The sequence below is a fragment of the Suncus etruscus genome, chromosome 20 (assembly GCF_024139225.1).
Source record: "Suncus etruscus isolate mSunEtr1 chromosome 20, mSunEtr1.pri.cur, whole genome shotgun sequence".
Lineage (NCBI taxonomy): Eukaryota > Metazoa > Chordata > Mammalia > Eulipotyphla > Soricidae > Suncus > Suncus etruscus.
The window spans coordinates 33,795,421-33,811,373 of NC_064867.1; the positions used below are offsets into that span (position 1 = coordinate 33,795,421).

Here is a 15,953-nt window from a genome sequence, read left to right on the forward strand (position 1 = left end):
GCCCCCCTACAGGGCTACATCATCGCTTCCTTGGTATCCTGGCCAAAGAAATTCACAATCTGAATCCAATCATAAAGAAACATTAGACAAATCCAAACCGAGGGAAACGGACAGCATCACTGGCAAGATGTCAAAATGTGGAGGTTAAGAAAGACAAAGAAAGCCTGAGGGACTTTTCCAGAGAGAGGGGAGTTAGAGGCCTGACAACTCTAGGCAACGCCCAATCCTGAAGTGAATTGTGGCTCAGAACCCAGTAAAGACTGGAAAAACAGCTGGCAGACTGTAGAAGATGGAGACCGTCTGAGACCCAGATGACAGAGCAGGTAACAGAGTCCCCCATTACTGAGGTTTAACCTGTGCCTTGTGTTTATGTAAGAAGCGATCTTTATTCTGGGGAAACAACATCAACATGGTGTCGTTAGTTCAAGGATAAGGACACCAATTTACTTTTTTTTTTTTTTTTTCTTTTTTTGGTTTTTGGGCCACACCCGGTAACGCTCAGGGGTTACTCCTGGCTATGTGCTCAGAAGTTGCTCCTGGCTTGGGGGACCATATGGGACACCGGGGGATCGAACCGCGGTCCGTCCTAGGCTAGCGCAGGCAAGGCAGGCACCTTACCTTTAGCGCCACCGCCCGGCCCCACCAATTTACTCTTAAAGTTTCAAAAAAGAGGGGGCCGGAGAGATAGCATGGAGGTAGGGTGTTTGCCTTGCATGCAGAAGGACGGTGGTTCAAATTCTGGCAACCCATATGATCCCCTGAGCCTGCCAGGAGGGATTTCTGAGCGTAGAGCCAGGAAGAATCTCTGAGCTCTACAGGGTGTGACCCCCCCCCAAAACAAAACAAAACAAAACAAAAGTTTCAAAAAAGAGAAGGGGTGGAAGTGGAGGATTCTATTCTCTCTCTCTCTCTCTCTCTCTCTCTCTCTCTCTCTCTCTCTCTCTCTCTCTCTCTCTCTCTCTCTCACACACACACACACACACACACACACACACACACAGATGGGGCAAATCTAAGCAACTGGGGGCCGGCGAGGTGGCGCTAGAGGTAAGGTGTCTGCCTTACAAGCGCTAGCCAAGGAAAGGACCACGGTTCGATCCCCCGGTGTCCCATATGGTCCCCCAAGCCAGGGGCAATTTCTGAGCGCGTAGCCAGGAGTAACCCCTGAGCATCTAACGGGTGTGGCCCAAAAAACCAAAAAAAAAAAAAAAAAAAAAAAAAAAAAAAAAATCTAAGCAACTGGTAAATCTGGATAATCTAAAGCAACTGGTCAACTGGGGAATCTGGGCAGACAGGAAATCCTGTATTGTTCTTGCAACTTTTTTGGTATGTTTCAAGTCATATCAAAATAGAGAGCTATTCCCCAATATCTTTTTGTTTTTGTTTTTGTTTTTTTGGGCCACACCCAGCGGTGCTCAGGGTTACTCCTGGCTGTCTGCTCAGAAATAGCTCCTGGCAGGCACGGGGGACCATATGGGACACCGGGATTCGAACCAACCACCTTTGGTCCTGGATCGGCTGCTTGCAAGGCAAACGCCGCTGTGCTATCTCTCCGGGCCCTATTCCCCAATATCTTAACAACAACAAAAAGGTGAGATGGCAGCCTTATAATAATGAACTTCAAGACTTATGAGAGATTCTTTCAAGAATATTGGTTTCCAAAATGAGAGAGGGTACAACAGGTACAGAGACCTAACTTGCCTTGCTCGTGACCTACCTGGGTTCAATCCCCAGCACTCCCTCCATATGGTCCCCTACCAGGAGTGACTCTTGAGAGTAGAGCAAGAACTAAGCCCTTAACACCACCACATACAGGTATGGCAAAAAAAAAAAAAGATAAAACAATATGTTTTCAAGTTGGGGTTACAGTAGCTCAGAGGTCAAAAACATGTGTTGACGACTGTATGAGATGAGAGAGAGAATATGTATATATTCTCAGAATTATATTCCTCCCACTTTAGTAAAAACTCCAAAGGACTTTAGTTGTCTCTAAATTCTGTTTTTTTGTTTTTGTTTTTTTTTTTGTTTTTGTTTTTTTGTTTTTTTTGGTTTTTGGGTCACACCCAGCAGCACTCAGGAGTTACTCCTGGCTCTACATTCAGAAATCGCTCCTGGCAGGCTCGGGGAACCATTTGGGATGCTGAGATTTGAACCACCATCCTGCATGACAGGCAAAAGCCTTACCTCCATGCTATCTCTCTGGCCCCATCCAAATTCTGTTATAGAACAGTTTTGTGTGTGTGTGTGTGTGTGTGTGTGTGTGTGTGACCCCCCACCAAAAAAAAGAAATTCTAGCATAGTAATAAACAGAAATTGGGGGGCCGGGTAGGTGGCGCTGGAGGTAAGGTGTCTGCCTTGCATGCAGTAGCATAGGACGGATAGATCCCCCGGTGTCCCATATGGTCCCCCCAAGCCAGGGGCGATTTCTGAGCACATAGCCAGGAGTAACCCCTGAGCGTCAAATGGGTGTGGCCCCCAAAAAAAAAAATAAACAGAAATTGGGATGAAAGTCACTTTCTAGATTCTATTTATATATATAAATAGAAGAAAAATATGTATATAAATTATATATTTTATATATATAAATAGAAGAAAAATATATTAAGTATATATATTTTTTTAGTTTTTGGGTCACACCCAGTGGCACTCAGGAGTTACTCCTGGCTCTGTGCTCAGGAATCGCTCCTGGAAGGCATAGGGGACCATATGGGATGCCGGGATTCAAACCACCATCTGTCCTGGGTTGGCTGCACACAAGGCAAATGTCTTACTGCTGTGTTATGGCTTCAGCCCCTTTTCTGTATCTTTTAAGAAAAAAGCAACAATTCACTTGGCTCTATGCCAAGCCAAAGTCAAGTAAGAAATCAAGTAAGAAAGGCAGAGGGCTGCCTTTTTCCTATAAATGAACACTCACATATAAGTACATACAAACATATATGCATATAGAGATACATGACAGATGTGTATATGTGCAGACATGTACACATTACAGATATACAAAAATATACATCAAAATGTACACCCACCTGCATATTCACACATATGCAGACATATATAACATATGCAGAGAAATGTAAAAAATATGACACGTGACATATAGACACATATACAGACATGCATAGACAGACACATTCAAACATATACCACATATATATTCGTACACATGTGTAACGTATATAAAGAACAAGGGCATTATCATTCAGAAATGTTTATTATATACCTTTGCGATTTTCCTGTCTCTATTTTGTGATTGAATCAAGACAGCAGCAATGGCCTTGGTTTTAGAAGAGACAGGCCAAGAATACCAAAAACTGTCAAAAAAAAAAAAAAAAGCTTCCTTATGAATGTCAAAGGAGAAATTTTTTTTTTTTTTTTTTTTTTAGTTTTTGGGTCACACCCTGCGATGCTCAGGGGTTACTCCTGGCTGTCTGCTCAGAAATAGCTCCTGGCAGGCATGGGGGACCATCTGAGACACCGGGATTCAAACCAGGATTTGGTCCTGGATCGGCTGATTGCAAGGCAAACGCCGCTGTGCTATCTCTCCGGGCCCAAAGGAGAAAATTTTAAAAGCCAGTTTTAGCCCTTCAGAATCTTCTAGATAGCAACAACTGTGATATGATTCAGTATGAAAATATCCATTATGCTAAGTATGCGTTAAGAAAAATGCACATGCGTGGAGAGGGAAGATGTAATTGGATTTGTCATTTCAAAGTATTAACGCGGGGCTTGCAGATGATAGAGGACGACGTGCTTCTAAGTGCATAAAGAAGCTAGCCAAGTAAGTAAATGCTGTGTTTCTACTGTAAGGAAATACGTGCACCAATGAAACAAACTTTTCAGCACAAAGGAAATTTAATACCCGGACCACATGAAAAGTGATCGCTATGGGAATAGCACAGCTGTTAAAATCCAAGTCAGTCTGTATTAAATCGTCCGGTGTGTTTATGTACGGCAGGGCTTGGAGACTGACCACCAAGAGGAAATCATTTCGCGTACAAAACAGTGATACCTACTTCTCTCAAAGTAATGCTTACAGTGGAGAAAAAAAATGCACAGCTATTCTCTTTCTCAAAGCACCGGGGGGCCACAGCAAACGAATGTGAAAGTGATTCTTTTCTCCGCAAGATCGTCTCAAGGGCTAATTTAATTAGAAATAAAACAAGCAAGAGGGAGCATTTGTGTTTCGCTGGAGAACCTAATTACCTTTATTTTTGCTGATTAGTCAGATCGACAGAAAGGCACAAAACAACTTCTCGCACCTGTGCCAAATGACCTCACTATGCAAACCAACAAAGTCAAGCTGCTTTGACACCAGTTAGCTCAGCCATTCAAAGAGGTGGGGAGCACAGAACCCTAAAGCTCTTGCCTCTCTGGGGATGGAGAAGCACATGGCCAGTCTGAGGCCCGCCTTGAGGGACAGATTTCAGTGACGATGGAGTAGGGTTATGGCATGGGAAACCACTGACTTGAGCTCCAGTCACAAAAGAGGACCAAAAAAAATGTGCTGAGGGCATCCATGAGCCATTTCTGGTATGTGGAAAGGAGAAAAAGAATTCAAAACATGTAGGGACGCATGTTGGGCGCAGCCCAATACCATCAACTCTAAGGGGGCTTTTAAGAGAAAGGAATGGTATTACTTCCATGCAAAGTGGTCTCAGAAGCTCTTAGGCTCAGAGTTGATCTCCCACCCATATCATATGGTCTCCTAGAATTGAGTCCCTTGCCTAAGACTGCACCCCAATAGAGCCGGAGCAGTGGCACAAGTGGTAAGGCGTGCCTTGCACGCGCTAGCCTAGGACGGACTGCAGTTTGATCTCCCAGCGTCCCATATAGTCCCCCAAGCCTGGAGCGATTCCTGAGCGCATAGCCAGATATAACCCTTGAGTCACAAGCTATAAAGGATACTGAGAGGCTAATGGACTTCTAGCAGGCAGCACACACAAGACTCAGACCAGCATCAACTCTATCAAACACTGAGAAGCCCTGACTTTTCTTGGCACACACCAAGACACTGTCCCTTACAGTGGGTGATGCAGCAGCTATATTAAAATTTCACTGGGGGGACAGGAGCTCAGGAAGCACTGGGGTCACCCCTACCACATTCAGGATACCCAGTTATGAAGGTTTGAGGGTCCTGTCAGCTACTTCCCAGTCTGCCAGCTCTATTTGAGAGCTTCCGGAAAGATGAAAGCGAATGAAACCTTTCAATAGCTCCCCATTCCTAGTCCCTTAATATCAGTTGACTTTGTTAGGATGTAGATTTCCAAAAGCTATAATCCGGAGATCTCATCTTCCCAGTGACCTTGAGACATGGTTTGAGAAATGGAGAGATGTTCTGGGAGGGACCAAGGCCAGTCAAGTTCTAGTCAAAATCTATTGGTCCATGGAGTGGTAGCACAGTGGTAGGGTGTTTGTCTGTGCTGACCCAGGATGGAAGCGGGTTCGATCCCTAGCATCCCATATGGTCCACCGAGCCAGGAGTGATTTCTGAGCACAGAGCCAGGAGTAACCCTGAACACTGCCACTGGGTATGCCCATCCTCAAAAAAAAAAAAAAAAAAAAAAATCTACTGGTCCAAACCTGGCACTGAGATGGATAGCTACTTTAGGTCATCTCTGGACATGATCTACTCAGACAACTCTCTCAGGGAACAAATAAAATGAAGGAAAGAAACAATAAATTCCTCTGAGGTCTGGAGAGCGAGGGCAGCAGGGAGGGTGCTTGCCTTGCACACAGCTGAGCCAAGTTCAATCCCCAGCATCCCATGAGCACTGCCAGGAGTGATTTCTGAGTACAGAATATTGAGCATTGCTGGATGTGACTCCAAAACAAAACAGAAATACAGCAATAAAAAAAAAAAAAAAAAAAGAAAGAAATTCCTCTGAGGTTTCTTGTTTCCTTTATATTTTATATCCCCCTATCTGGCCCCAGTTACCCACAAAGTGTCCCCCCTTTCTGGTGTCCTGGCTGGTGAAGGTGGGCTCAGTTACAGAGTGACTTACTTTGGAAGAACAAGCCGTGCACTTGTCGAAGGCCAGGCTGACAGGAAGGACGTTGTCGAACCGTGACAGGAACCCACGGATCTAGAAATCAGATGAAAAATTCCCATCAGGCAGGGTGAAGAACAGCCCCCTTATATCTGACACATCGGGGCTGACCTGATCTTGGCCCAGAGGAGCAGCAGGAATGAAGCCCAGACAGGACTGCCTGGATGTGTCTTCTGGTTTTTTGTTTTGTTTTGATTTGTTTTTTGTTTTTTGGGCCACACCTGGCAGTGCTCAGGGGTTCCTCCTGGCAGTCTGCTCAGAAATAGCTCCTGGCAGGCACGGGGGACCATATGGGACACCGGGATTCGAACCAACCACCTTTGGTCCTGGATCGGCTGCTTGCAAGGCAAATGCCTCTGTGCTATCTCTCTGGGCCCCTGGATGTGTCTTCTGATGCAAGCATCTGAGAAGCAGCACTCGGAGGGCCTGGGGCTCAGAGCCCCAGAAAGCAAGGGGCTCAAATTGAAAAAGAAAGCTGTCAAATCATTTTCATAAATGTCCTTAGAAACGTCAGGGCTGGCAAGTTTATGACACTGCTTCATGAGTTCATGAGCATGATGGAGACTATGGGTGACTGTGTTCCAAGGAGAAAACAGAAGGTCAGACCCAGGGGTGAGAAGACCCCAGAATCAGAGTGAGGAAGAGCCTAGAAACTCGGCTCCCTCCCTCACTTGCAGGTCTAGGAAGAGAGGCAGGAAAGCACCATTCCTGGGCCAACAGTGCCCCCTTGAGCATAAATGTCCAAATCACAGCTGACTTCAACGCCAGCAGGACCCACTGGACTTCTGTGACTTATAGCCAGGGATTCAAACTGGGTCTTTACCAAAAAGGAGCTTCATTTTAATTCCCTTCCCCCAATTTAGTAAAAGTTTTATTTAAGTAAAGGGAATGGAAAGCAAGAAAGCTACAAGTTATGGGAGGGGTCCAGTAAAGGATGATTCTTCCAAAAGGGAGTTTTTTTTTTTTGGGGGGGGGGGGGATCCACACTCGGCAGCACTCAGGAGTTACTCCTGTCTCTATGCTCAGAAATCGCTCCTGGCACGCTCGGGGAACCATATGGGATGCCGGGTTTCGAACCAAAGATCTTCTGCATGAAAGAAAAATGCCTGGGCCCGGAGAGATAGCACAGCAGTGTTTGTCTTGCAAGCAGCCGATCCAGGACCAAAGGTGGTTGGTTTGAATCCCGGTGTCCCATATGGTCCCCTGTGCCTGCCAGGAGCTATTTCTGAGCAGACAGCCAGGAGTAACCCCTGAGCATTGCCGGGTGTGGCCCAAAAACAAAAAAAAAAAAAAAGAAAGAAAAATGCCTTACCTCCATGCTATCTCTCCGGCCCCCCAAAAGGGAGTTTTAAACCACCCAGAATACCATTCAGATATGGGTACTAAAAATATGAATAGGGGGCCAGAGAGATAGCATGGAGATAGGGCGTTTGCCTTACATGCAGAAGGACGGTGGTTCGAATCCCAGCATCCCATATGGTCCCCTGAGCCTGCCAGGAGTGATTTCTGAGTGTAGAGCCAGGAGTGACCCCTGAGCGCTGCTAGGTGTGACCCAAAAACCAAAAATAAAATAAAATAAAATATGAATGGGACGATTCTAGGGGCTCAGCCAGAACAGTCAGATGACCCAAATTTTCTTGAGTTGCTCTCCCTGATCTTCCCAGTGACCCCTGGTTTTGCATGGACAAAATCAAGCTCAGGACAGTGGAGCTATCTGAGTCAGGAAGACACATAGTGATGGCCAAGTTTCATGGGGATTCTCCCCCAATCCTCAGCTCCTCCCAACACATACTCGGAGCCTTGTCTGTGGGTCAGTGGAGTTTCTCTGCTTGGCCCTTTCTTCCCTACTTCCAAGTCTCCGTGACAGTTCAACAGACTCCAGTCTCACCAGTACAGGACAGTCACCGTTGCTGCCCTCATTAGCCCCATCAGAAACCTCAGTACACCCCAAACATAGTCTAAACTGCAAACTCTGGAAAGAAACGAATCTCTGAGTCTATATAACTTGTCCACACTACACCGATCCTTAGAAAATCGAACCTCGGGGTGCTATATGTGTCTGCCTTGCAAGCGCTAGCCAAGGAAGGACCTCGTTTGATTCCCTGGCGTCCCATATGGACCCCCAAGCCAGGGGCAATTTCTGAGCACTTAGCCAGGAGTAACCCCTGAACATCAAACAGGTGTGGCCCGAAAAAACAAAACAAAACAAAAAAAATCGAACCTCGTGGCCAAAGTGATAGCACAGTGGTAGGGCGTTTGCCTTGCACCTGGCTGATCCAGGATGGACCCTGGTTCAATTCCGAGCATTCCATATGGTCCCCTGAGCCAGGAGCAATTTCTGAGCACACAGCCAGGAGTAATCTTTGAGAGTCACTAGGTGTGACCCAAAAACCAAAAACCAAAAAGAAAAAAAAGAAAAAAAATCAAACCCTGAGAGAAATACCTAGAGAAACTCTTGGTACAGATGTTTGTTTGTTTTTGGGCCACACCCAGTCCCAGTTATGCCCAGGGGTTACTCCTGGCTATCAGAAATTGCCCCTGGCTTGGGGGACCATATGGGACGGGGGGGGGGGGGGGGGGGGGAAGGGATCGGACAGTGGTCCGTCCTAGGTCAGTGCATGCAAGGCAAACACCCTACCACTTGTGCCACCGCTCTGACCCCGACATTGGTACAGACTTAAGAGAATTCACAGTCGGGACCCGGAGAGATAGCATAGCAGTGTTTGCCTTGCAAGCAGCCGATCCAGGACCAAAGGTGGTTGGTTCGAATCCCGGTGTCCCATATGGCCCCCCGTGCCTGCCAGGAGCTATTTCTGAGCAGATAGCCAGGAGTAATCCCTGAGCACCGCCGAGTGTGGCCCAAAAACCAAAAAGAGAATTCACAGTGAGGGACCAGGGAGCTACAACAGGGGGATTAAGGCACACAGCTTGCATGATGCCACCTGATTCAATCCCTGGCATCACATGGTCCCCCCCAAGCATAATTGCTCAGGACATGGCCTATGGGGGTCTCAGCTTATAGTTTCACACAGAATAAACCAGGCAGAGTCATGGACAAAGGTGCATTTTGGACAGGGATATGGAGCAGCTTCTTGAATCTTACTGAGCCAGGCAAGCCTCTTCTATTTTTGCTGCTTTCCCTGCCAGGTTTACTAGAAGAGTTTAACATAAATCACCCGAGGATCAGGGTTAACATAAATTAAGGGTACTTGTGCTAATTAACTCAGAAAACTTAAAGGAAAAAGTAAAGTGATTTTACAGCTGTATGACAACAGTGACAATCCTGAGCACTGTTGGGAGACTACAGCATCCTAAGAGACGGCGTTAAACTTCTGGGTAGATCCCAGGTCTCCTGAGCACTGCTTGAGAGCTTCCTCTTACCCCCAAATAATTGACTGTTTTGTTTTTTTTGGGGGGTCACACTCGGCTGCTCAGGGTTACTCCTGGCAGGCTAGGGGGACCATATGGGATGCCGGATTCAAACCACCATCCTTCTGCATGCAAGGCAAATGCCCTTCCTCCATGCTATCTCTCCGGCTCTTTTTTTTTTTTTTATTTTTTTTAATAGTTGATTTTTTTAAAATTTACTTTAAGGGGTCAGAGAGATAGTACAGCGGGTAGGGCATTTGCCATGCACATAGCCATTGGGTCCTCTCCCCAGCATATCATAAGATCTCCCTAGCACCACTGAGTGTGAATCTAAAACAAATAAAAATTCACTTAAAGAGATTTCACAATGATTCAAGTTCAAGAGTTCTTCACAGAAATAAAACACTAAATAATCGAGAAAACAATTTAGTGAGCCTCGTAGTGAACCTCAGAATAAAATGACAATGGCTTAGGACAATCACTTAGTGATGATCTTTCAGCCTCCAGTCTCAGGACTGTGATGACCTCTTAATAACACACTGCTGAGGGCCAGAGAGATGCTATAAAAGGGAGGGCATATGGTGCTGCATGCAGTCGAACCCTGTGCTTTATCTGGTCCCAGGAGTCCACCAGCAGTGATTCCTGAGTGCAGAGCCAGGAGTAAGAACTGGGTAGAGCAAAGTATGGCCCCCAAACCATACACACATAACCTTAACAGTTTCATAAAGTGACATCCAAATTATTTCTATTTTGGACTAGGAACAAAGAATACTTTGACACAGCTCAAAGTAAGTACTCTTAACTTCTGACACACAGCTCCTTCCTTCCTTCCTTCCCTCCCTCCCTCGCTCCCTCCCTCCCTCTTCTTGTTTTTTTTTGGGGGGGGGGGCCACACCCGGTGGTGCTCAGGGGTTACTCCTGGCTGTCTGCTCAGAAATAGCTCCTGGCAGGCACGGGGGACCTTATGGGACACCGGGATTCGAACCAACCACCTTGGTCCTGGATTGGCTGTTTGCAAGGCAAACGCCGCTGTGCTATCTCTCCAGGCCCCCTCCTTCTTCTTTATTCCTGTTCCACATTTGGCTGTGCTCAAGGCTTGCTTCTGACTCTGGTCAGGGACCACTCCTGGCAGGATTCAGGAGGACCATATGCAGCTGGAGATGAAATGGGGCCTGCTACCTACAAGATCTTAGTCACTATCCTATCCCCTGGTCCCTAAAAGTTCTAAAAGTGCCCGGGCATGCCTAAGCTTTTAGGTGGGCTCAGCCCACCAGATGTATCCTCAGATTTTCCTGGTGGCTAGAACTAATTTAACCCCCATGGGGTTCCTCAAAAGGCCCGCTGTGGACGCCTTTTTCCCCTGCGTGGATGGTTGAGGAATTTCCAAAGAGACACCTGGCATTACATTTTCAGCCAGTATCTGACTACCTCTCCTTTGTTTATATCAGGCAAAATATTGACCTCTATCAAATAATTTGGCTCAGAAATTCCAGCACCAAAGTTTATCTGAGAACCCCTTTTTTCTGGATATAGTCAGTCCTAAAAGCAAAAACAATTTTTCTCTCCTTTTCAAATATACTCCTTGCGACTGCAGTTTCTGGTAATCAAGGGCGTAACCCGAATGCAGATTTTGATTATTGACTCTTCTTTAGAAATAGGGAAGCTCATTCTTGGGGATTTTGGTACCGCCCTTTACTTGACCTCTGAAGGATCAAGTTTCTAGATATTTCCTACTTCCTCCTAATCCTGATTTTGCATTTTAAGTGGCTTGCAGGGAGTTACCTTGAGCTGTGACTTTCTTGTAATTTAGAATTTTTAAGTCACACACATAGCTTAGGTATTGTTATTGTTGTGATTGCAATTGGCTTTGTGATTGCAATTCTTCTTCGCCTGTGGCTAATTTTACCCCTAGAAATTTCCCTGCTCAAAAAATTAAACTTGTCACACTCCTGCCAGAAACGTCTTGACCCCACATTCTCCGTGTGGTTTCATTTATTTCACATTTCATATTTCTCCGTACGCCTGGTTCGAGCAACCCACTCTCCCTGAAGTGGATTCACCGAAATCACACTGGCACTGTAAGACAGAAGCCGCTTGCAGCATAAAAGTTGCAGTTACTCTTCCCTAGGGGAGTTCAATATCAAACAGCTACTGTTTTAAAAAATTAACCCTAGGGGCAAGCTTATGCTTTACATTCAAAAGGCCCGGGTTTAAGCACTGCCAGGGGTGACACTCCCCATCTTCCCTCCCCCAAGCTGGGAGCAGCCCAAGAGCTGCTGGTTTATAAGCAAAAACAAATGAAAATCTTAAGTCTAGATCTTATGAAAACCACATTAAATAAGCACTTGTTCTCTCTGTCTCTCTCTTTCACACACACACACACACACACACACACACACACACACACACACACACACACACACACACACACACACATACACCTGTGGTTCTTGGGATTCAAATTCCTAGTAGGACTTGGGGGACCATATGTAGTGACAGGGATCAAACCCAGGTTGATCACTTGCAGGGCAAGAGCCGTACCCTGGGGCTGCCCAGGCAAGTGTGGTCCAACAGATTTGGGGGTTACACCTGGAGGGTCACGTGGTGCTGGGTGAATACTAGACACTGCATTCCCAGGCGCCCCCTTGATCTAGCTCCCTATGGTTGCGGGGGATTCCTTAAAGGGGCCAGGCCTTACCCGGCTCTGACATCTCACCATTTAAATCTCTGTGTCCTGGGTGGAATGCAGGATCTCACATGGCTGAGGCATAAGCCCTACCACTGAGCCGTTTTCGTAGCCCCACACTAATTTTTAGGATTTATAGTCATTGTATTTTGCCCTACTTGATACAGAAAAGATTAAAGGAGAGATCAAAGTGGACCCTAAGAGAATGAAGACTCATTAGTGATTGCATAGGGCTAAGGGAGTCATCTGGGGTGACTAGACTCTATCTCATGAGGGTGGTCACACCCTCATGAGAATCATCAAAAGCACAGTAACCCAGGTACACAGCACTGCATCAGGAGTCCAGGTTTGAACATTTTCAAAACGGGGCCATGAAGTACAAAACCACAAGTTTCGGTGTCTGTGCTTCCACACAATCCCCAACGTGCGTTTCTTGTGTTGACTTCTGGAGAACTGAAGGGGGGTTAGATGCCAGTTCTCTGGGACTGGGTAGCTAATGGGGAGGGACTGACAACGACAGCTAGTCAGGGTGTCTCGCTCAAGGGTGCTAACTCCCCAGCAAATAGGAGGGACCTGGGGGCTGGTGGCCAGGGGTATATAGCACCCTATGAACAGGGCATGCTGCCATCCTGCAGAGAAAGTAGGAGTGTCCTTGCATGTGCCCTGTTTGGGCACCCCACCTGTTTGGGTAGGGGTGAGGGCTCAAGAGTCCTCAGGAAACAGACTACCATTGGTGGGACCCCAAGTTCAAGGTCAGGCCAGAGAACAGGATGTACTCTGGGACTCCTGGGCATGGCACTTTATTCCAATGATGTGACCAAGAAGCCTTATTTTATTTTATTTACTGGGGGGGGACAGAAGGCTGAACCATATCCAGCAGAACTAAGGGATCACTCCTGGCAGAGCTCAGGGAACATATATAGTGCGGGGGACTGAAATGTGGTCAGTCGCCTGTGTGTGGGGAAGGCAAGCACCCTATCCACTGTTCTATCTCTTTTACCCAAAGAAGCTCTCTATTCCAAGTTTGGGTGGGAGTTGGGGGGGTCACACCCCCCCCCCCGAATCCTTGGAGGTCATCGCCTGGTCGTTTTGGGAAAGGGCTGGCTGGGAGATGTGTTCTGATACAGGTGTGTGAACCCCTGGACCAACTTTAAACCCGGTTCTGTACCAGACCACCCCAATACCTACACCAATTGTTCTTCACTCATAGCCACACAGTATCCTGGTGGATCTCAGAACACCCTGCGTTGTGGTACCCCTTAGCTTTCAGAGAGGGCCCAATCCTGCTGCTGGGGGAGGTCCCAAGTAATCAGGGAACATGGGAGCAGAGGCAGTGCTGTGGGTTACACACCTATTGGCCTTTGAATCTGGACAAGAGGGGATGTCATCCCTCAGGGTAAGATCAAGCCCTTCTCTCCCAGGGTCTCACAGGAAGGTCCACATCTTGTACCCAAATCCCTCTTTCCTTGGATCTCTTTGGGATGAAACTTCAGGATATCCCAGTGGCTTAGTTTTCCTCTGCCAGTCCCGACGAGTAGAAAAGCAAGTGAAGACAGAGGGTGGCTTCTTTGAACCCAATGGGGCCCGCATCCGCATGGCTGGCACCCATGTTGAAGGAATGGGCGGGAGAAGGAAAAATGGCTGGGTGGCAGGTCACAGCAGATACGAGGCACCCCAGATCCTGCCCCTTCCCTGGTCAGCTCCCAGATGGGGACTGAGTATAGAGTGGGGCCATTCTTTCCTTGGGAATATGTGCTTCTGAGTCTATCAGGAAGCTGTGAGGATCCCCAGGGGCCCAGGAACACAGCTTTGTGAATTTTAAATCTGCAAGCCTGGGGCCGGAAAGATAGCACAGCAGTCGCAGTTGGTCCAGGACAAACCGTGGTTCGAATTCTGGCATCCCATATGCTCCACCATGCCTGCCAGGAGCGATTTCTGAACGCAGAGCCAGGAGTAACCCCTGAGCCCCACAGGGTATGACAAACAAACAAACAAACAAAATAAATAAATAAATAAAACAAATCTACCCAAAAACTGCAAGCCTGAGGATTGCGGGTACAGGATGGGCAGATGGGCCCCCAGAACGCCTGCTTGGGCAAGCTCCAGCTCAGTGCTGTGCTCTCTCAGAAACACCCCCAGCCCCAGATCAGCCCCAGATCTGGCTTTGTGCTACTTTTCTTAAAGGAACTAAAACAAAGAATTCAAAAAGTCCCGAGAACCAAGGGGCTGGCAGGTCCGACACCCGAGAAAGGGCGGATACATTTGGGGCTGCTATTCAAAAGAGCCTGGGAACCCAGAGCACATTCAGCCCCAGACAAAGCAGCTCCTACTCGCTCCTTGGCAGGACAGAGGCTGTCCTGGAATCAGCTGAGGCCGGCCACCTTGGTTCTCCTTCTCAGAGTGCTGCCCTGAAAATGAGCAGCAGCCTGGCCACTCTGGTCCCTTCCTGGTTGCCCGGATCCCTCCGTGCACTTTAAATCTCCTCTGAGTCATTCCAGATCTCTCACTGGTTACCCCAGATCTCTCATCAGTCTTTGTATGCTACTAACTAGTCATCATAGATAGATTTCTCTTTTTTTTTGGGGGGGGGGGGAATCACACCCGGTGGCACTCAGGGGTTACTCCTGGCTCCTGGCAGGCTCAGGGGACCATATGGGAAACTGGGAATCAAACCAGAGTCAGTCCTGCATTGGCTGCATGCAAGGCAAACTCCCTACCACTGTGCTATCTCTCTGGCCCTATAGATTTCTCAATAATAACTCTAAATCCCTCTCCAGTCACTCTAGATCCTTCACTAGTTGCTCTGGATCCTTCCTTGGCCACCCTGAATTCTTCACTGAATGCTCTAAACCCCCCATCAGTCACTCTTGATGCTTCACCAACTTGGGCGGCACATTGACCAGGGCCTGAGCTGTGTCCCCGCCAAAGACACAGAGAGAAGGGTCTGATCTCCCAAAACTTAGCCATTGCCCCAGGAGCCAGGAAAAGACAACTCGGGGAAAAAAAAATTGAGAAGATCTGCTTGCTGGCAAGCCAACAGCTCAATGCGAGGCTAAGGTCTCCACCAACCACGTTTTTGTCTTCAAAGGAGACCCACCCTGAAGAGGGCAGATGTCAAACGGTCTGAAGTTCAATCTAACGGAAGCTTCCAGCGTGTGGTGGACTCCAGTGACATTCCTCTGGGGAAGCAGGAGCTGCCATATGTTCAGAGTCCGATTTCATGCCGACTGGGACACACCATTAAGCATCTTGACTTGGGCCTATCATGACTGAGGTTGTAAGTGCAGGGATTTTTTATATTAATGCAGTGTCTATTTAGATGGTAAAAACCACCTTATGAACCTTATGAAGAGAGCAGTTGACACCCACTGCTGCACGCTTCCAGGTCTGAGACACTAATTCCTCAAACCCAAGAAAACCCAGACACCTCAAATTTCCTCAGAAACTTTCCTCTCTCCTAAAAATGGCTTTCAAGATCAACAACTCCCACTCCATGAGTGTTTGTGGGGGGAAGTGGAGGTACAAGGCTCTGTCTCACCTTCCTTCTCCATTCCATCCCACCAGGGTCAAAGACAGATACAATCTCAGAGATGCAGAGGCCCAGGACCTCCTCTGTACCCAGAGCACACACAGGGGGGCTGACCGAGTTTCCTTCCCACAGGAAACGACTTGTCTTCGAGAGCCAGAAAGAGGAGGGGGTGCTGAATCTGTGCCCCACATTGCAACCCGAGGCCCCTCATCTACACAGCCGCCCGCCTGGAGTGCTCACCCCGTGAATGGACCACACAGCCTCGAGGTGCTGGGAAGTTCTTCCCCTGCTTTCTCTTCCTGGAGTAGCCAAAAATAAAGGC

General features: G+C 47.5%; 1 protein-coding gene across 1 annotated transcript in view; it reads right to left on the reverse strand.

The window, feature by feature from the left end:
• Positions 1 to 15,953, reverse strand: part of ATG7 (autophagy related 7) — a 194,089-nt gene that overhangs the window by 107,314 nt on the left and 70,822 nt on the right. Inside the window, exon 17 of the mRNA XM_049766270.1 lies at positions 6,003 to 6,083. Within this exon, the coding sequence (XP_049622227.1) occupies positions 6,003 to 6,083 (81 nt within the window). The remainder of the gene's footprint in view (positions 1 to 6,002; positions 6,084 to 15,953) is intronic.